General features: G+C 41.4%; 1 protein-coding gene across 1 annotated transcript in view; it reads left to right on the forward strand.

Moving 5' to 3' along the window:
* Nucleotides 1–23,066, forward strand: part of ZNF365 (zinc finger protein 365) — a 106,996-nt gene that overhangs the window by 82,162 nt on the left and 1,768 nt on the right. The window contains exon 4 of the mRNA XM_055274430.2: nt 3,957–4,013. Within this exon, the coding sequence (XP_055130405.1) occupies nt 3,957–4,013 (57 nt within the window). The remainder of the gene's footprint in view (nt 1–3,956; nt 4,014–23,066) is intronic.

Genomic DNA, 23,066 nt, shown 5'->3' on the forward strand with positions numbered 1-23,066 from the left:
CAATGTGACTTACCCAAGGTTCAGTAACTCGTAAGTATCAGAGCTGGGATTTGAAGTGAAACTAAGCTGTTTTTCTCCAGGGCCTGTACCATGAAATCATGATGGGGCAATTTTGAATGATGTATTTAAACTTCTGTTGTTTGATTCATTGACTTTACACAGTGACTCCTGACACTCCACTACAGCGTTGTCCAACTAAACTTGCTGCGGTGATGGTGATGGACAGATTCAATATCTGTTCAGTCTAGTACAGTAGCCACTAGCCACATGTAGCTAGCTGTTGAGCACTACTAATGCTGCTACTGTGAACAAGAGACTGCATTTTAAATTTTAATTAATTTAAATTTAAATGACCAACTGCTGCTAGTGGCCACCCATGGGACAGCACAGATCTCCATGAGATAAAAAAAAAAATGAACACCTCATCCCTTGGTCATATTCTCTGTCCCAGTAAAACCACCTTTATTTCTTATTTCAGTCCTTTCCCATGATAATCTCTGTAAAACATGCCTATATTTATATTTCTTGATTTACTGAATTGAACATTATGTTGTCCATGCCATGTAAGATGAGGAATTATTTTGTGTACACCACTCCCACACCCCTCTCTTCTCATTTTTATGAATTTATTTCTATCATTGGTTACCTATATACTTTGGTATTAGTTAAGATTCTTCTGATTGCAAGTGGGATAGAAAAAGCCAAATCCATCTGATTTCAGCAATACAAAAGGAATTTACTGGCTCATATAAACAAGATCAGAGGCAGAACTTGCATTAGACCAGGCTAAATTGAGAGCTCAATGTGAGCGGGACTTGATTTCAGCTCTGCTGTCCTCAGTCTGCACGCTTCTTCTTCAAGGTCTATGTGGTGATCACAGCTGTAGCTCTGGTTTCATATCCTCTTAGATTCTAGACTAGCAGGAAAGTAAGCATCTGTCTTTCTTGTAATGCTATTTAGCTGTGGCCACAATGATGCTCATTTAAAACACATACGCGCATGCACACGCACACACACACACACACACACAAACTCAGTGATTACAAAAATAAGCATTTACTTAACGTGTATGTGTGGGTTGACTGAGGTCAGATGATCTAGATTGGGCTTGTTGGGGGTTCTGCTGATCTTGGTAGGAGCTGCTCACACTTCTGAGGTCAGCTGGGGGTCTGCTAATTTAGGCTGGGCTTTTATGGACAGCTCTGCTGATCTTGCTTACGCTTCTGGGCTAGTGTAGCTCAGCCCTGTTCCATATGTCTCTTATCTTCTTTCCTGGGACCAGTGACCCATCCCAAGAATATTCTCATGGTGATGACAGAGGCACAAGAGTGCAAGACCAGCTGCACAAACATGTGTAACCTATGCTGTGTCATGTCTGCTAACATCTCATTAGCCAAAGACAGTCACATGACTGTACCCCAAATCAACCGAATGGAGAAGTACTCTCCTCCCATGGGAGTGAGAAGGAGACAGAGAATATTTCTGAACAATAATTTTCTATACCACTTAAGCAGATGGGGTTGGCTTACTCATTTCAAAACAAGTGATGTGGCCAAGGGCATAGGTTGTACACTTTAGCCTAGACCTAGGTCCCGTATTCCATCATGGGTGTAGAATTACATTCACATTTGCCAAAGCATGTGAGCTAAGAGTGGAGAAGGAAGGCTTACTTCAAATGAAGGTCAGGGTTCTGCTAGCTACATATAGGGGAAATGGATGTGAGATGGCAAACCACAGTGACAATTATAACTTTAAACAACAGACTTACACTTTTATTTCGTGAGTCTTTGGTGTTAGATAGTATCTTTTGACACCACATGCATAACAGTTCTCTTTCATTCCTCATTTCCACTCTGTCAGCTTGATCATTCATACTACTTGTTTATATTTATGAATGAAGGACTAGGTAATTAACAGTGGTGGCTGGGTGTCAGGTGCAGCTCCCTGCCACTGAGTAGGTGTGTCTCCTCAGTAAGCACATCTGAGGTTGGTGGCTGGCTGTGTACATGGGTGGGATGTGTTAACCACAAGCTTCCCTTTAGGATGCAAGTACAGAGAATCATGCAAATGACTTTCTTTTTCACCTCAAAACACCAAAAACAGAGGGCTTCACTGTGGAATGCCAAATCCCATACAACAAGCCTTAGCTCTCCTGGGGAGACATCTTACTTTCTTAATAGATCAGATCTTGGGGAGGGGACAAAGGTTTCTGAATCCCCTCTCACTGCTCCAACTGTATGCATGGGAAAAAAGGAGAAAGATGACAAAAGTCAAATGGTGCAGCCATTCTCTGGACAACCTTCCGTTAATCACTTAGTTTTTGCTCCTCCTTCCATCCCTGAGTTCTGAATCTGCTCATGTCCAGCGTGAAGATTCCCCAAGGCTTCTTTGGAAAGAACATTCCACCCTTTCTGCAGCCTCCTCCTGAGTATATCTGGGGTGCTGCTTTTTCTGCTCTCTTTCATCTATCCATACTATTCACTGTATTTCCATCTTCCAGAAAAGTATCAAAATGTCTGCTGATGGTTTCCTTCTTCCAGAAAAGTATCAAAATGTCTGCTGATGGTTTCCTTTTTTGTCTTCAGCATGGTTATGAATTTATTTCCTTAACTGACTCTTCAGCAGAATTTTGAAAGGGAGTGTAGATAAATGCAAGCATCCAGTCCACCATCTTGAACACACACACACACACACACACACACACACACATATATATATATAATATTGTGTGGGTATATAAATGTGTGTGTATGTGGGTGCATGCACATGCATTTTTTTTTAAACAACATTAGATTTTGCCAGTTACATTTTTGCTACTGGCTTAATTGAATACCCATCTAGAAGAGTTTTGAAAGCTGTTTCTTAAAACCACTTGGGGAGAACAGGGATCTTCCTCTCACTTTATTATTATTTTTTAATAATATTAGCTGAGTTTTTGGCCTTTTTTTTTCCTACCTGAATGAATAAACTTCAGAGATGTTACGATCTGTTACACAGAAAACAGTTTAAGTTGTACTTAAAAACAAGAAAAGGTATGTTGATTCTAACCTCTGGAGGTCAGCACTGGCTTTATCTATGTTTTGGTTTTTTGTTGTTATTTGTTTTTAATACTGAACAATCCTAAACCATACACCCTTATCAAACTAGAGCATTCACTTCAAATTCTGAGAGTAGCTGGTGAAGAACGGGCCTGGAATAAGTGTGAGTAAATGACCCATGAAAGAAATGACTATCTTATGTTGGACCTAAAACCTAACTAATAAATATTTATTTGTTACTGTTAGTACTATGTATACATTTCCTGTATGCCAATAGTATTCAAAATATGTGATTCTACTGAGGATGGCTGAAACACACATAGATGGAGGGAGAGCTTCTGTCTAGTGGGCTTCAAATTGAAAAGATGCACAGCATTGAGATAGACACTTTCCAGGAGAAAACCATGACTCACATGGGGATGACTGCAATGGCATCTGGTTTCCATCTTCTTTGTTTCTTCTCTTGGACTCCATTCAGAGGCACTTCCTTCCAGCTGGATCTTTTAATGGCATAATGTGAAAGCAAGATCCACAGAAGTGGGTTTACAGGAGGGACTTGAAGGAGAAAATGCAGATCATCAGGGGGAGACGATGGAAAATTACACCCAGATGGGAGGGAACAGAGAATGTACACACATCCAGACTAAAATATACCAATTAAAATATTTAGGGAAATGAAGAGTGGTGTATGATTTTTAATATAGGGTAACAAAAATTTGAATGGAATAAAAAGGCAAAGTGATATAGTCCTGATTGCAATTAGCACATTAATGCAATTTCAGTTTCTAGCCTGGGAAAATATGTCAGCTCTCTTTATTTAAATAAATGGAACATGGTGCTGCTTGTAGTCTTGCTGTGACTTATTCAGTCTACACACTAGCTCCATTCATGATGGCAGTACCCTTCTTTTCCTTTCAGAGCTGGAAAGGTGCTGGCGAAGCTCGCCTGGTGTGCCAAAATGACCTGGAATTGGAGGTAAAGCCACCACCTGGGTGGGTGGGTTGGGCCTGGTTACAATAACCAGCAGCCCATCTGAGTCCATATGAGAGAGACTGGAAGGGGCACAGCAGGCCATTGGTTTCTGTATGAAAACATACATTTTCACATTCTCCTCCTCCCAAGCCATCATTAGCAAGGAGGAAAGTCTGTTTCTTCCTTTAAAATGAGGATCCATTATATTCTGTAGCTTTTCTCCCTATATATGATGTTCCTTTTAACTGAATAGTACCAGATTTGAGTGATTTGCCACTGGTCTTATTCTCTTCTCTACCTCCAAACAGCTCTTGAGAGGGGCCATATCACTGGGAGGTAGGTGGTGATGGCATGGAGGCTGTAACGATGGTTACGGTTCTTCTGTACATTGTGGCAGTCAGAGCTGATCCAAACTGAGAATAAGTCAAAAAATAATTATTGAGTACTTGTCCAAGACCCTGCAGAGATATATTTTAATGAGTAATACTTCAGTCCCTCTTTTATGTGCTAGGGATACATTCAAGACCCGCAGTGATGCCTGAAGCTGTGGATAGTACTGAACTCTTACATGTTTTTTCTTATAAATACATATCTGTGATAAAGTTTAGTTTATAAATTAGGCACAGGAAGAGATTAACAACAATGGCTAATAATAAAATAGAACAATTACAACAATATAGTGTAATAAAAGTTATGTCAGCGTGGTCTCTCTCTCTCTCTTAAAATACCTTATTGTACTGTATTCATCTATTTTTGGGCCATGGTTGACCATGGGTAACTGAAACCTAGAAAAGCAAAACCTCAGATAAGTGGGGACTACTGTATACAAAATGGTAATATAAGACAGATTGCTCTAAGCCCTAAGAGAGATACCAATCAGGCTAACGGGAACAATAGAGGTTAGTTCTGATGTGGTGTTGGGAGACAGGAGTACATATCGGAACACAAGAGTTGAAACGACAATGTGGAAATGTATGGGGAGGATTCTTCACTTCATTGGTTTGGCTAAATTCTGGGGCAGCATTGGCTTTACATATAGGCCAGGGGTCCACAAACTCAGATGCCCATAGGGGCCAGACAAGCCCCATATATATGTGAATCTGTCCAGGTGTGAAGCAATCGGGAGTGTTGGAACCTGTGAGAGGAGGGGCATGCCCCCGCAGAAAGATCTTCAATTTCATATTAAAAATTCAAACAATTCATGTTGTTGTCTGTAGATCTTCTCCGTCCTACAAAGGCTTCCCTCTGCCTCTACATTCAGACTCAACTTCTCCACCCCAGAGAGAGACCCAAGCTTCCTCTCAAACGCACAATCATATTTCCATAACTAACAGAATCTTCTAGGGCTGATCCTCCCAGAAATATGAGTGAGCAGGCCTTAAAGACAAGTACACATCTCCACTGTGGGAGATGGGATTCTTTAAAGGGCAGTTTAATCAGCTTTCGCAGGGCGTTCTATCACACGTGGGCCAAGAGCCTAGCGCTGGAGGAGCTGGTAGAGCTGGCTGAGTCTCCTGTGATTTTTCCAGGACTGCCCCCAGTCGGAGGGGGAGGAGGAGAGCTTCAACCAGAGCAGCTGTTTCACAGGTTGAGCTCCTGAGTAAAATCTTGTCTGAACAGGGAAAGGCCTGTGAGCATAGTTATGACACAGATGGGGAAACTCCATCCCTGCTCTTCAGATGGGGGCTTGGGTGGATGCCCTGCCTGGGCTTTCCTGACAGTGTTCCACACAGTGCTTTTCCCTTTTGGCACACAGTGTATCCATCCATCCCCCTCCCATTCCAATAAATACAAGACCTTGGATGTAGCTGCTCAATAAGGACAACTTAGTAAGGTCACATCAGTCCTGATTAAATTCACAGCTTGCTGTAGAATTTTCCAGAATTGAAGAATGACAATCGCGGACTTCAATGTGCTCCACAAGTAGCAAATAGGATTAAAGAGAAAATAATAAATTCGTACATAGTGAAGCTAAAGAACACAAAAGGGAAAAAATCTTACAAAAAACTTAAATTAGAATTTAATCCCTGCCTAAAATATCTGCATTCTCTCCTTTAATCCTTTCGACAATAAGCAAACCTATCAACTTATATTAAAAATATAGAGGCTTTGTATTAAATCAGAATGTTGTAAATTCTGTGGGCAAACAGGAATACTTTGGAATTCTCTCCCCATCCTTTTTTTACTACTGGGGATTTTAGACATTTGCAAATAGTTTTTTTTTTGGTTATTGTTCCTTCCTTTGGTTTAACTCAGTGATTCTCAGACTCCGGCGTGCATCGGAGTACTTTGTACAGGGCTGGACCTCCGCCACCCAACCATGTATACAGGGGTAGTTTTGAGTACATGAGATTCTCACCTGATAACCAATTAGATGTTTCAGCCACTACCTCCCCTCACACACACACACACACACACAGAGGAGGCTGACTGTGGTGAACTCAATTGTGTTTGCTCTCCTTATGTTTTACACTTTCTCTTCATATCAAATAAGTCGTCAGATTTATTCTTCCTTGCTTAAGGCAAGAAAGGAGAAAGCCTAGAGAAAGCTTCTCTAGGCTGGAGAAGAAGAGACTGCTCTGTTGCTCCTGTGAGCTGTGGGACCCAGGAATCACTCCATAAGTGTACCCCTCAGAAGGGAGGAGGCTGTGTGTACTCCAAGGGAGGCTAGACCCTAAGGGTGGGTTTTCTCACCTCCTAGAGATCCCTGGCATCCCACATGTGGCCTGAAATAGCAGAGATGAGATCTAAGTGGGCCATGTAGACTGCGACAATTGCTATTTCGGCACTAACCAGTGTAGACAGATGACAAAATACTGGAGTAGTCTTCCCTCAACATTGCATAAGACCCTGTACTCTGTAAGACCCAGACTTTTGCAGAATCCTGGTGCGTGGGGGTGTGAGAGCAGCCCAAGCATGGCTGGATTAAATTTCCTGCCAGCTTGGTGGGCTGGTTACTCAGAATCCAAATTTAATTTGATGTAAGGAAATGTAAAAATTTTATCTCTTTCTTGAACACATGAATTTATAGACTGAGATTTACACCTATTTCAAATGTTGAATGCCTTGCTAATGGGAAGGATTTGCTGACAGCTACAAGAGATCTATCTCTGCCAGCTTGGGATGGCTATGTCCCATGAAAATACGTTTCTGAAAGGTGAGCTCATGTCAGCAGTGGGAAGCCGTAAAGGTTGAACTATACCAGTAGTTCGGTGTCTGTTTCTCCAAGGCCTTGTCATGGATCATTTAGCTAGTGCCCTGATCTATCCTTGCCAATACTTTTGAGGGTTAAAAAAAACAAACATCAAAGTGCACACATTGAAAAACAAACCAACAAACCGCTTCACTCTTAAAAATCACTTTATTAGGCTCAAGATGAGCTCCTGCGTGCAAAGCTCTCAACTGCTAGAAACTGTGGGCGGGGCAGCCGCCTACTTCCCATCCAAGTCATGGTGCTTAGGGTTCAAGTTGAATGGCTAATTACTGGTCACCTCACCTTCTTGTCAAAGCCAAAAGATTATACTTAATGCACAACTTAAGCCGTCCCCTGGACCTCACTTGTTTGGGCTGGCAATCACGTTTTCTGTTCCCCTCCCCACTTACCTTAAGTTTTAGTAATTGCCCTCTGGGCTCAAAACAGCATCCCACTAAGCCATTGAAATGTTGAAAAGCTCCCTGACATGGGACACGTTTATCTGCACTCAGAAAAAGAGCCAGGACAAATATGTGCGGCTTTGGTACATGACAGGATGCAGATTTCTTGTGAGCAATTTCTTAACTTTCAGCTTAATAATAACTATAATCAACTCAGTGCCTTGAGAGTTGGTTAGAAGTGTTGTTACACAGTAACTAGAAACTTTAAAGATGGTAAATAAGTCATAATGGTGATATTTTCCACAGTGTAATCATAATGGCCAGTATCCCTTTGGGCTTTGCAAAATGCAGGAACACTTGCTCAATCCATCTTTCTAGGAATAAAGAAGAGAAAGCCCCTTTTCCAGCTCTTCTCTAGCCCTTCCTGCTGTGGGATTTCTAGTAGAAGGACTTGCTCAACTCTGGGTAGCTTTTTCAAGGTTGCATCCAATGATCTACTACCAACCAACAGGTCACCTTCCAACGGATGAGAGAGTCAAACTGTGTGCATTTTGGGATCACTTTAAAACACTGACACCAGCAGGGTGTAGGTGTAGTCATCAAAATGGAGCTAGGTAGATATTATCAATAAAAAAAAAAGTCTTTCAACTCCAACAGGCCTAATATTGAGCCTCACCACCCAGTCTTGAGCAATGAGAGCCTGGATGAGTAAATAACTTAAGAGATAAATATATGTGTAAGCTTTGCCTGTGGGGTGAGGATTATAATGACTTTGGGACTCACCATATTCTTTTCTGTGTCAAGTTCCTGTGCAATTCATTCTTCCTGCCTTGCTAATTCTTATTCATGCTTACTAGCTCATTGTAAATATGATTTTTCTCCAAAAACTTTCCTGCTATGATCTCCCATATATGTTAGCCTTCCACTGCATGGTCTTCCTCTCAAAACACCCCATCCTATTTCTTCACAACACGTGAAAGAATTGTAACTAAATCATTTTCTCTGTAATTTGACTCTATTGTTGGAATTTAAGTTCGAGGGACAAGGAGTGTTTCTTTTGCTTACTGTGGTATCCCAAGCTCCTTGTACACAGCCTTACTCATAGCAGATGTTCAGTAAATAGTTGTTGAATGAATGGATGGTTGCTCTGTCTGTTGAGGTTGGTGTAAGGATTGTGAGGCAATGCCTTTAACAGAATCTGCACATAGAAGCAGTCACATCAATCCATTTTAGCTTTATTCCTCCTTTCTTTCACTGGTGTTTGACAGATGTATTCCTTTCCCCATTTTCTTCTACAAACTTCAGATTTTTTATTTCCTGGCAAAGAATAATAATTTCAGAGCTGGGGGTATAGGAGGATTATCACTTTATGGATCCTCATGTTAGGGACACAATAGTTGAAGTCATAAGAGAAATTGTTAATTGTCAGGGTCATATAATCTATGTGATGGTGATGGTGGCGGTGGCCCATCTGGAGTGGCCACTACAAGGATGCCAGCTGTAGCAAGGGAGGTGCAGCCAGGGCTGTGCACTCTGCAGCGCTGGCAGGGGCCGGGAGCAGGTGATGCCAACAGGAGCCCTGCACCCTACCAAGTTGGTCAGATGGGAGCCTGTGCTCCCAGGTGCAGATGCAGCTGCCCAGCCACCCAGCTGCAGCTCCAGCCCCAGGCATCCCTTTGCTCTCAGCATCCCAGGAAGCCCCCTACCCCTGCAGGCTTGGAAGTGCCTGCTCCTGTTCCCTGGCCTTGTCCTGCTCCCAGAGCCCACTTCAGTGCAGAGCAAAGTTGTAGCTGAGCCTGGGTGCTGTCACAACCTGGTCAGGTTGCGCATGCTTGGAGCAGCACTGATATACCAGTCCCCTCTCCCCCAACTGCCTCAGCTTCCTCCAGACTTTGGGCACTGACAAGTGTTAGAGGGAGGCTGGGGTACTGAGCGTGGCTTGGTGCAGGCCTGCAGGTGCCCCTTAGTGTGGACAGCCTGGGCTCTGTGGATGGCATTTTGATGGTGGTGGGGGGCAGACAGGTTCCTAGGTGGGAAGGGGTGTGTCGCTAGTGAAAACCCACCTTCAAACCAGGAATGCTCTGGAGGCTGGGCTGCTAGTTCCAGGTGGAGTCCATGACCCAGAGTGAGAACTCATGGTGCTTTTTTCAGGCCCACCCATGGCTTCCCATGGACCAATCAGCATGCCCTTCCTCCATTTTGAGCCCATAAAAACCCCAGACTCAGCCAGACTCAGACACTCACTGGGACAACCTGCCTGTGGATAGAGGCTACCCACTTTGGGTCTCCTGAGAGCTGTTCTGCAGCTCAGTAAAGCTCCTCTCTGCCTTGCTCACCCTCCAGTTATCCACATAACCTCATTCTTCCTGGATGTGGGATGAGAACTCAGGACCCACTGAACGATGGGAGTGAAAGGAGCTGTAACATGTTCCTGGCTGGGCTCACTGAGCTGCAGGCAGTGACACACTCCCAGACTGTGGAAGTGAAGCATTGCAACCCTTCTTGGGGCCCAGACCCCAGGATTCCCTGAGCCAGAGCTGTTGTAACACTACAGCCCTCCCATGCTTCACTTACACCCAGCAGCTGCCCCATGGGATGGGAAGCAGCAGTGGGGACAGGCCAGTCCAAGAGCTGTGGGCCTGAGTAGGGCAGTGGGACTAACACAGCTGTAACACAAATAGGCTGAAACATGTCCCCTACTCTGTGCACACCCCACTCGCTGCACTGTGGGCGACAAGAAGGAGAGAAGAGTTGTAGCCCTTCTGGAAGCCCAGACCTTGGGGCTTCCTGAGCCTGAGCTGTGACATACTGTAACACCCTCTTTGGGGTTCTGTAGTTCCTGGCATCTCCAAGCTTTCAGGTGCCACTGCATTCCCCTTGTCCGTCCAGACCCTGGTGCCTGCAGTGGCAGTCACTTGGGGCATGCAGCCTCCCATGAAGCCAGTGCCTGTGCTGGCATCTGGAGCTGCCCACCCTGCTACAGCAGCTGGTGTGCTTGGCTGTGCACAGCAGCCAGACCCTGCCCCTGCTCACGCATTCACACACCCCCTGCCACTCTGCGCCTGGCTTGCCCTTAGCAAGTGTGGGATCTGGGCCGGTAGCATGGGCCGAGCACAGCCTGTTGGGCTGTGTGGGTGAGACAAGCCCAGCAGGAGTGAGCAAAACCCAAGCAGAGGCACTGCCGGCCATAGAGGTTCCTGGCTGGTGGAATGACACCCTAAGCATTCTGTGACAATGGTGCATTTGGCACAAGGTCTCTAGCTTCTTCTTCTTCATCTATAGCTCTAGCCTTTGTATTACACTCAGTATACACTACAGTTTACTTTTTTTTTCTTAATCACCAACATTTGCTAAAACTTTTGCCTAACCAGAGCATTCAACAGGTTACCTGAAAGGCTAACCTTATAAGGGTCTGACCTGGCTGAGACTGTTTTTATTTTTTGGGACAGGGTCTCACTCTGTTGCCCAGGCTGGAGTGTAGTAGTATGATCATGGCTCACTATAACTTCGACATGCCAGGCTCAAGTGATTCTCTTGTCTCAGCCCCCTGAGTAGCTGGGGCCATAGGTGCATGCCACCACACCTGGCTAATTTTTGTATTTTTTGTAGAGATGGAGTTTTGTCTGGCTGAGATCTTTAATGAGAAAAACATTTCTTAACAAAATTCAGCATACATTAACCATTTGCAAGTAAAATAACCTAAGAAATTTGCTTTAAACCTGAAAAAAGGGCAGATTTCATTTGCCATTAGGCAAGGCAACTGGAATAAAATGTTAAATGTTTAATTTTTTAAAAAATCCAAAGAGATATTAGGTGTTTTCTTCTTTTGTTGCGTGATTTGTCAGAATTCATACTGTAAAGCTTTCAAATTAGTTCCCTGCATGATTCAATGCTAAAAGTGGTCAAAATTGTAGATTTTTTTTGTTCTGATACCCTTGATCTTTGACAATTTATAGATAATTTGGAAGAAGTGAAAACTGGCTGAGAAGATTTAATTATTTTATCCAGTTAGAGGGCTGAGTAGCAGAAAGTTGTTGGAGGTCTTTATCAAATTCAGATCAAAGACTCTGGGAATTAATGAGCATCTTGAGAGAAACAATCTGTTAGACCCCTCAGAGATGCAAGACTGTCTTTTTTGGCAGACACATATTCATCTGAGCACACTGAATGAGAGCATTGCTCATTTGTTCAAGAGCGTACAGGTATATGATATTCACACTACACATATGGGTTGAAGGATGATGACAAATCCAAGTTGGACTTATATTCCATTGTGACCTGGCCTGGACTTAATGGAATCAGTAACTTTGAAGAAGTGCAGAACTGTCTGAAACAATGAAGTCACCCTTTCAGAGGCAATTCACTCATTTGGATGCTATGAATCATGCTTCAAGCCTCTTTGCTTGCTTTTGATGCTTAAATAAGGAAAGTTCCTGAATGATCAAGTATCTATTGTAACTGTGGCACTCAGCTGCTCAATTTTTGGGCAGTGTTTGCATTTGCATGGCTCTGTGACAAAATGTTCTATTTAATTCACACTGAGACCCATCATCAACAATATAAGCTCAGGAGCAGAATATACCCATTATTCTCAAAAAGATGAATTTTGCTAAATAGTGATATTTTCCCTGACTTCATCAACAAGAATTGGCTAGCCCTGGGCCAAAAATTGCACGTCTTTATATGAAGAAATTCAGGTAATGTACCTTTATGAGTCGCTTTAAGATTATTTATAAAATTCGTTAAAAATAGCTTTTGTCATATGACTACAAAAGTAATAATTCTAAAAATTAGGAAAATATAAAAAAGCACAAAGAAAAAATATCCACCACCTTAGTATACAGTCATATACTATAATAACTTTGCATATATTTCCTATGTTTCTATACTTCCATAAATATACATGTGTGAGAATTTATATATGTATGTATGTATTATGAATATATATGAAGGGACATCAAAATGTTCATGGAAAATGCATATTATGAAAAAACTATGCACGAATTTCAATTTTTTGCACCAAAATAAACTCATACTAACTTGTTATAACATGGCTGAAACAGGATCTAGTTTGAGGCACTGAGAAAGCTTAGACGTAAGTTTGTAAGGAGCCCCTATCAGAGCAACATGAATTCTGCTAAAATTGAAACAAGAACAAACATCAAATTTAGGGTGAAGCTGGGGTTGAAGAATGGTGAAATCATTGATGCTTTATGAAATGTTTATGAGGACAATGCCCCCCCCCCCCGATTAGCAGTTTACAAATGGATAACTTATTTTAAGAAGGATGAGATGATGTTGAAGATGAAGCCGTCAGTGGCAGACCATCCACATCAATTTGTGAGGAAAAAATTTATCTTGTTTGTGCCCTAATTGAAGAGGACTGATGATTAACAGCAGAAACAATAGCCAACACCATAGACATCTCAGTTCAGCTTACACATTCTGACTGAAAAATTTAAAGTTGAGAACACTTTCCACTTAATGGGTGCCAAAACCATTGTGCTCAGATCAACTGTAGAAAGGGCAGACCTTTCAATGGGAATTGTAAACAAGTGGGATCAAGATCCTGAAACACTTCTTTGAAGAATTATAAAAGAAGATGAAACATAGCCTTACCAGTATGATTCTGAAGACAAAGCACAATCAAAGCAATGGCTACCAAGAGATGGAAGGGACCCATTCACAGCAAAAGTGGACCAGTCAAGAGCAGAGGTCATGGCAACAGTTTTGTGGGATGCTCAAGGCATTTTGCTGTTGACTTTCGGGAGAGCCAAAGAATAACATCTGCTTATTATAGACTGTTTTGAGCACTATAGTCAAACAAAGCTTTAGCAGAAAAATGCCTAGGAAAGCTTCACCAGAGTCCCTCTCCACCATGACAATGTTTCTACTCATTCCTCTCATCAAACAAGGCAATTTTGTGAGAATTTTGATGAGAAATCACAACGTATTCACCTTACAGTCCTGATTTGGCTTCTTCTGAATTGTTATTCTTTAATAATCTTAAAAAATCTTTAAAGGGCACCCATTTTACTTCAGTTAGTAATATAAAAAAAGACTGCATTGACACAGTTAAATATCCTCAGTTTTTTAGCGATGGACTGAATGGCTGGTACCATGACTTACAAAAGTGCCTTGAACTTGATGGAGCTGGTATTGAGAAATAAAGTCTATATTTTTTATTTATCTTTTAATTCCCTTTTTCCGTGAACTTTCTGAAGTCTCATTATACATGTATGTGTGTGTTAAAATGATATTACATATTGTTTTGTAAACTTGTACTTTATTATATAATATTAATAATAATTGTGATGATAAATATTATTACTGTGTGCCAGGAACTAGGCTAAGCACTTTATAGGAACTATCTCACTTAATATTTACAATAACCCTGTGAGATACTATTGTCACCCTCATTTTACATGTGAGGAAACTGACACTTAGTGAGGCTAATTAACTGTCTGAAATCATAGAGGTAGCAACTGGTGAAGCCAGAACTTGAAATGATATCACATTTCAAAACCTGTCTCTTAACCATTATGTAATATCACTTGCCTTCTCAAGACGTTAAATATTCTTCTATTGTCTTTTAAAGTGTAGATATTGTATCATAATATTGATGAAACGATTGCTATTATTAATATATGATAGTTCCAATTTCTAGTAGTACAAATAACTGTGTGATGAACATCCTTTTAGATAAATGTTTGCCTATAACTTTGGTTAGTTTCTTCTGAATATTGACCTAGATAGAAGGATTTGAATAGCTTATTTGGGAGTGATCCAGGAAACATCAGTAAGGTAAGTAAGAAAGAGAAAGGAAGGAAGTCTGTGGAGGATTTGTTGATGAGCAAGGATTTCTTAATGCCACCATGGGCAATTGAGGCCTCATTCCACTATCACCCCTGGGAGTCTGTTCTGAACTCACAGTTGTCCCCATTGAGGGTGAGGAATCCTTAGCTTCTATCGTTGGTTGAGGACTGCTTCCAGGCCTGTTAACCTTTTGACTTCCAGCCAGCCTAATTTGTGATTTAACACACTTCCTTATCCAGAAAGGATCCCCGGCAGAAGTCGCCAGTGCTGGCAGTTGGAAACTACATTGCATGCATACACAGGATAGGAGGGACACTGATAACATCTGCTACAGCCTATGTCCTTGATGCTTTCTTTCTGGATAAATTTAGGTTAGATACAAATCTCAGATATAATAACTTTTGATTGCCAAATTGACCCACAGAAAGGTTGTTAGCAGTTTATACAGACTTTCCGTGCTATGACAGTGCTGGGGTTTGCTATGTTTAGATACTCATTGTGTATAAAAATGTATCTTATTTTGTATTTTCTTGTTCAGTGTTGAGTCAAACTTTAAAAATATCAATATATACTTATTAGTAAAATTAGCTTGTGTGTGTGTTGCCTTTCGTTTATTTTGATTATTTTTTCTGTTGGAGTGTTCATCCTTTTAATGTACTGTTTTTTAATGTGTTGCAAAACATTTTTTCCTAGTTCATTCTTTGCCTTTTAATTTTTATAATTTCATTAACATGGAAAAGTTTTAACCTCTTATATACCTTCATCAGTTTCCTTCATAAACTTGGATTGTTCATGCATTTTTTTTTACTTTAAAAATGTTTAAAACCTCTGGTAAATATGTCTGGTATTTAATTTACAGTTCGAGGTAAGGATCAAATAGGTAATCTAGGCCGGGCGCGGTGGCTCACTCCTGTAAGCCCAGCACTTTGGGAGGCCGAGGTGGACAGATCACGAGGTCTGGAGATCGAGATCATCCTGGCTAACTTGGTGAAACCCCATCTCTACTGAAAATACAAAAAATTGGCCAGGTGTGGTGGTAGGCGCCTGTAGTCCCAGCTACTCAGGAGGCTGAGACAGAAGAATGGTGTGAACCCGGGAGGCGGAGCTTACAGTGAGCTGAGATTGTGCCACTGCATTCCAGCCTGGGTGACAGAGCAAGACTCTGTCTCCAAAAAAAAAAAAAAAAAAATAGGTACTCTATCTTTCCCATAATGATTTGAAATGGCATCATTTACTTAATTCTTATGAAACGGATCAATCTATTGAAAACAAAAACTGAGGGACTTCTTGACTGATTGACTTGTACTTCTTATATTTTCTGGCATCCATACTTGGAATAGCGAAAGGAAGTATGTCATAGTAACTGCTATTTTAAAAATTTTAAATTGTTGATATTCATATTAATTTATGATTATATGGCTTACTATTGCAAAATCCTGGCTACCTATACCGTATACCCACCATTGCTTATATTCTTGGCATGGACGTACAAAAAAATCTGCATGATTGTTCTCTAATTTCCTGCATTTTTTTAACATTCCAGCCTACAAGTCACACTCATAATGTCATCTAGAAAGAAAACATTATTTTGAATTTTTATTGTAAACATAACTTGAACATGATTTTTATATTACCTTGTCCGCAAGAGGCAGCACTCTGTTCAGCAAGGATACATTATTTGGTTATAAAGTAAAATTCTAAAAATTGTTACATGTTGAATCAGCCATCAGGGACTCCTTATGTTTCCACAAATGCAATTATCAGTAGCATAAGAATGGAAATTGCCTGTAAGTGTTCAAGCTTCAACAATTTGCCTTTTCTGATGGTGTAGTTACATGGGAGAAGTGAGCCAGAGCTGGGGTGCACAGCACAATACACAGCCTGCTACTTAGCTATCAGGCTCCCTGATTTAACATGCACCTGTCATAGATTACATTTACCGTTTTCCAAGTGGTGCCCTTCAAGCTGAGTCCATGTGGTGTCATCCCACTGTGTTAAAATGTCAAGGAGTTGCTGATCACAAGTGCCTGAGAAAATTTATTGTTCTAAGAAAAGAAGCCTCACAATGGCCTCCTGTCAATACTGTGTCAATTGAATAAATCTCCAGAAAGAGTTCCATATCTTTCTGTAATCAGTTGAATTGTGACCCACTCCCAATTCCTATGTCAAGGTCCTAACCCTGAGTATGCAGATGGCATCTTTACAGAGCTAATCCGTTTAAAATGAGGTTATTAGAGTAGACCTTAACCCAATGTCACAGGTGTTCTTAAAAAGGGGGAAATTTGAACACATGCAACACATAGAGGGAAGATAATGTGAAGAGATGTCATTATATACAAGCCAAGGAACACCTGATGATTGCAGAGTGAGGAGAAGGGCCCGTGACAGAGGCTTCCCTAGTGCTTTTAGAGTGATTGTGGCTCTGTGGACACCTTAATCTTAGACTTCTAGACTAAAGAACTGTGAGACAATACATTTCTGTTGTTTAAGCCATTTGGTGTATGGTGCTTTGTGACGATGGCAGCCCTAGCAAACTAATATACTTTCCTTGCCTATTTTACTTTTTTTGTACTCTCAAAGCATTCTGCCTACATTTCTAGAAGAGATTTATCACATTTTATTGAACTTTAGTCCTTCCTAATTGTTGGTGAATGGGTAATATGGATATGGGGAAAATTCCAAGTATAGAATAAAACAGACTTAGGGTGAAAATGGAGTCTCCTCAGCTGGTTCCCCAGTGCACTCTACCCCACCCCTCCAAGCTCCCTTCCAAGAGGCAACCACTGTGACCTGTATCTTATATTCTTAGTTTCATGATCATCTCCAGTTTAGGTCTTTATTTCGTTTCATCGGACATACGCCCCTTGGGGAAAGGGACCATTCATTCATTCATTCATTCTGTGTAATCTCAGCTCTCCATAAATGTGACTTTACAGAACTGTTTTCTGGGTAGATTCAGGCAGATGGATGCATAAAATTCAAGCTAGGTTTAAGGCTCCAATTCCTGGTAAAATCCAAACACTCCTGTTATTTAGTCATTTACACCTTTGTGGGTCGAGTGGGACCTGAGAGAATATTTTGCTTGGGGGTAGAGCAAGGAGACCGTAAAGAACCTGGGCAAAGTTGGGGAGACTAAGTGGAAAGAAAGTCATCAGACAGGAAGTAAAAACTTTGTTGATCTGACTTCTCCTTTGCTGTTCTTATAGTTCCCTAGTAATTGACTTTGAATAGGAGTAACCTAGCTCCTGTTTGTTAATCTGAGAGGCATCTAGTATCCTGGTTATGAGTTTCGATTTGGGGGCCAGACTGCCTGTGTTTGTAATACTAGTTCTACTACTAGTTAGTTATGTGACATTGAACAAGTACTTCCACCTCTCTATAATGAAGTTCTTCATCTGGGAAATGAAGAAAACAAATAGTATCTTCTTCTTATAGTTGTTATAAGGATTAAGTGGGCTAAAGCTCTTAGAACCACGCCTGGCACATAGTAAATGCTGTGTTAGATGTATTAACTAATCACCTATAAATTGTCCCACTGTGGGTTTATTAGTGTATCAATTAGAATGCTTTTCTGGCAGCAAGTTGAAGAAAACCAAACAAAGAGGAACTCAAATAATAAAGATGTTCATTATTTACGTAACAAGAACTCCAGAGGTTGGTATCGGGGTCGGTGATTCAGTGGCTGGTTGACAGCACCAAGGATGAAGTTTCCTTCTTTCTTTAGAACACCAAAGTTTGAGGGATGGGCACCTCAGCATGTTGGCTTTTGTCCTCAGTCTTCTCTCCTCAGGGTCAAGAATGTCTGCCACTGTTCCAGGAGTCACACATAGACATACTAACATTGAGAGAGAGAGAGTTAGAAAAGGGAGTACCCCCACCACCACCAGTCCCTTTGAAAGAACAAGTAGAGTGTTCCCAGAAATTGCCAGAAGTTTTCTCATGTTTCATTGGCTAGAATTAGACCACATGTCCATGCTTAACCAATTATTGGATGTGCAATAAGAACCCCATGATCATGGCTGGGGCCACCTTCCATGAAATATATGGCCATCCAGAGCAGGGCACACAAAATCAGGACTCTCCTAGCCTAGAAAAACAGCAGTAGGTTGGCAGCAGGTGTCTCTACCACACTTATTTTGCCTTTTGATTTCTGGATGGAGTTGCTGAAATTTAAGTTTTCTTACTTGTTTATTTATTCTGGTAAATTATTTTTGTTTTGTTTTGCCTCAGTGTGTACCTCTGGCCTCAGATAAATTGTCATGGAAAGTAATACTCTTTGCCATTTCGTGTGTGTGTGTGTGTGTGTGTGTGTGTGTGTCAGAAAGAATGAGAGAGAGAGACTATTTTTGTGAGAGCCTATTTTTCTCTCCAGTTCCTCTGAGGAAACCACCATTCAATCTTCTTTACCCAGCTGTTCACACTTCCTAGGTAATCTCATCAGTGTTCATGGTCTCAACTATAGCCAATAGGCCAATGATTCTTCAATCTCATTGTCCACCTCAGATCTCTTCTGAGCTTCAGATATGCATATTCAGCTTCTTGATGGCAGTCTTTATTTGCCCATCCTATAGGAATCACAAAGAAGTCCAAAACTAAACGTTTTCTCCTAAGTTGACATAACTAACCATCAAGGAGAATGGGGCCTTCTGGAGTTCACAGTGGAGTAGCTCCAGTTCACCTGGTCTTGTCTCTGATTGTATGTTTCTGACATGCTTAATTTCTCTGGATCTTGCCCTGCCAATTTGACCAACTTTTCCATTAACTGTCTCAATTTCCAACCCTACTTCTTTATTTTATTATCCTCAAGTAAGCGGTTTCCTTTTGGACAATGCCTCTTGAGCTATGTCTTGACAAGAGTGCATCTTGGTACAGTTGGAGCTCTCCAACCTGCTCTCTTGTCCTTCATGAGGTTCCCCTGGTCACTCTGGCAAGACGTGGCCTTTCTTCAGGCCACGGCCAGCTCCTTTCCCCTATTTCAACAATGGAGGGTTACAAGTTTGTCATTATCACTTAATTCCTCACAATGGAGAAGTGATCTATCAAATGGGACTGGGGGACAGAAGCCTTGTAATTGGGATGACTCAAATACAATAGAAAGACACTTTAAAGTCTGCAGTGGCATGCACCTATAGTCCCATCTACTCGGGTGCTCTGGTGGGAGGATTGTTTGAGCCCAGGAGTTCAAGGCTGAAGTGCATCATGATTGTGCCTACAAATGAACACTGCATTGGGCAACATAGGGAGGCCCTGTCTCTAAATAAAATAAAATTAAAAAGACATTTAAAGATACTGTATAATTGTGACTGTTCACTATGAACTGGAATTAAAGAAAGACATACCATCTCATGCTACCTTGAAAGCAAATTACAAAACTTTGAGAGACTACAAGGCTCTCTCAGGTCAGAGTAGAAGAGAGGAGGCTTGCACTCTTTTCTCAAGCTCACCAAGCTGTAACCAGATCCCTGGCATAGAGCCCCATCTAGGAAATGCCCCAAGTTCTTCAAATGGAAAAGTGGGAGTCACATTTCCTCCCAGTGATTTCACTGGCCCCGAGGGCACCATGGCAGGATGAAGCCTTGGTTCGAGAAGAAGCTGGTTTTTCTGAGGCAGGCCCAATTAAGCCACCAGCTGTGATCAATTATCTAAAAAGCCAATCAGGTGCAGGCAGCTGGGTAGTGTGGGGGCTGGACTGGAATTTTCTAGAAAGTTAGCAGACACTTGGCTGCCTAAAACTTCAATTTGATTTGTATTTATGAAGCCCCTCTTAAAACACAGATGGATCTTATTGAAGCTCCTGCATATGAGGATACTCTGGAGGGAGCCAAGGTCAAGGTTTACTGTCTGAGAAGTTAGGAGAGACATATTAAAAAACCTTGGGTTTTCCTGTTCTATGTCTATTTTTTTGTGGGGTGGAGTGGGGTGGGGAAGGGTTTCTATGGCCCAGGGACCTACACCTACTGTGCTTTTTCCTCATGCAGGAGAAAAATCTTCTCTTAGAAAAGGACCTCCAAATAATTTAGTTATTTTTATGCAAGTATCTCTAGGGTTATATAGACTTGAGCTTTGCAGTGGTTTTCAAACTGTTCCTCAGAACCACCTAAGTTTGACAGAGTTTCTACAGAGCCTGATTTGGGAGAAAAGGTGTGCCACAGTTGGGATTCTAACTGATCTTTCCTCCCAGGTATTAAAAAAAAAGTTTTATTTTTAAAGTTCTGAGTTAAAGAAGTGAAGGCTTATTTGGGATATCAGCCAACAATTAGATATTTTGGAGGGATGAGAAACTTTCATGTAGCTCTGAAATTTACCGTACATGTATTGCTCACTATGTGACGTCCTAACTAAGGTCATAGTTAAGGTTAAATATAGCTAGAGGAAAAGATTGTTCTGCCACATGATGCCGAAGAAGCTGTTAAGACTAAGAGCTTGTGTTAGGAACTTCAAGATAGGTTTCTCTAATTCTTCTACCATAGAAGTTCTAGAGAAAAAGGTGAAATGCATAAGTCAAATGGTTAAGGAAGTCAAATTAGACATCAAACTGTTCTAAGAGCTTGATCTGAATTGTTTTTATAATCGAAGCAGCCTTGTTCTATGTCATGAATGCTGTCTCTCATCACTGTTTGAATTTCAGAAAGCAGAAAAATACCATTTTGCTGTTTCATGCTGTTAGGGCATTTTTACACTGGAACCCATTCATGTTTCCTGTTCTGTCTTATTAGTGGGTAATGTCCATCATATATTACTGAGAGATAAAAAATAGTTGTATCTTAAAATTAGATTTACTATATTGTGATTAATTACTTTTGTCACCAGGAAGCATACAGGAAGTAAAAAATTCAGCATCTTGTTATTGAGTTCATTTTCTGTGCCAGGTACCATGCCTGGCATGGGGGCGGAGGGGATTAAAAAGTGGAGCCAGACTCAGTCCCTGCACAGTGGCCCATAATCTAATGAAGAGAAAGGACTGAATATAATTCTAAGAAAATTGCAAGTAGGTATATGAGGTGGGGAGAGCTAAATAATGAATGAGGCTGGGGTAGGTTTTTGAGATGAAGCAGTGGAGAAAGAGAACACTAACTTAAATAAATGAAAAGAGACTGACATCTTAGAGGTATCCTGGTGAAATTTTGGAACACTGAAGATAAAACAATAATCCTAAACTTCTCCAGAGGAAAAAAAGAAAGGCAACTAGAAAGCCCAGGAAAAACTAAATGCTAGATAAGAAAATCAGTTCAACTATGAAGCAAACAAATGTATAAAGATTTTGTGTCACTGAGTGTTTAGTGCTTTATCCTTTAGATATGTGGGATTATATCTCCTTCTTTATCAGTCCAGGCACATTATTTGGCATTATGGTGAATAATCTTTACATTATCTTAATATTATTAGCACTGTTTATTTCTGTGACCATCAGAATGAACTAGGTTATGCGGCATATGACCTCAAGTTTTGTGGCTTCCAACATCAAAAGTTGATTTCTTCCTCACACTAAATACCCATTACAGGTCAGCTGAAGCCCAGATGTATGTTATCCTCATCTGGGGGCCTAGGCTTTCACTTGAATGTTGTCAATCTCATGGCAGAGAAAACAGACATGGTGACCCATGTCCCTTAACACTTCTGTCCAGGAATAGCAAACATCACTTTCACCCACATTTCATTGGCCAAGGCACGTCACATGGCTACTCTTGAATTCAATGTGGGGTGTGTGTTTATAATCTTACAACAGATGGAACCACAGAGATAGAAACAAAAATATTTGGTGAACAGTAATACAAACTCTCACAGTCCACCTTTCTGGTATTCAGCTATTCACATCCTCCTTTTCCCACAAGCTGAACACACTCACCCCTTCTCCAAGAAAGACAACCAGAAGTCCTAAACAGTAATTTGGACTTCACCTTTACTGCTAAGGAAAAGGCCAGTATCTTCAGGTGATAGGAGATAGTCTCTTTATCAGGTGTGGATACAGCTTTTCTTGATCCGAATCTTCAGAAAGAAAAGGAGAAGCCATCTGCCTCTCACATACCCAATATACAGTGATGGCACAGGGACAATGACCATAATAAACATGCCCATTTGGAAAGGTGAAAGGGGACTCACGACTGCCACCAGTCTCTATTGATTCTGAAATCCCCCTAGGAGGATATTATCTCAGAGAGGGAAGGATTCCTTGATTAGGACATGGTTCTATTCCCTGGGCATAGCTCCCAGACATTTTCTTTCCTTAGCCCTTTGCTCTATCCTATGGGAAGTCTTACTTTTACATTATTGTCTTTGGCTACACCTCAAGAAAGAATTATAGAACATGATCTGGCTGGGCGCGGTGGCTCACGCCTGTAATCCCAGCACTTTGGGAGGCCGAGGTGGGCGGATCATGGGGTCAGGAGATCAAGACCATCCTGGCTAACGCAGTGAAACCCCATCTCTACTAAAAATACAAAAATTAGCTGGGTGTGGTGGTGGGCGCCTGTAATCCCAGCTACTCTGGAGGCTGAGGCAGGAGAATTGCTTGAACCCGGGAGGTGGAGGTTGCAGTGAGCTGAGATCGTGTCACTGCACTCCAGCCTGGATGACAGAGCAAGACTCTGCCTCTCAAAAAAAAAAAGAACATGATCTCCTTGGGGTCTAGAGGACTTTTTCCTCCTG

Source organism: Symphalangus syndactylus, chromosome 4 (genome assembly GCF_028878055.3).
Source record: "Symphalangus syndactylus isolate Jambi chromosome 4, NHGRI_mSymSyn1-v2.1_pri, whole genome shotgun sequence".
Lineage (NCBI taxonomy): Eukaryota > Metazoa > Chordata > Mammalia > Primates > Hylobatidae > Symphalangus > Symphalangus syndactylus.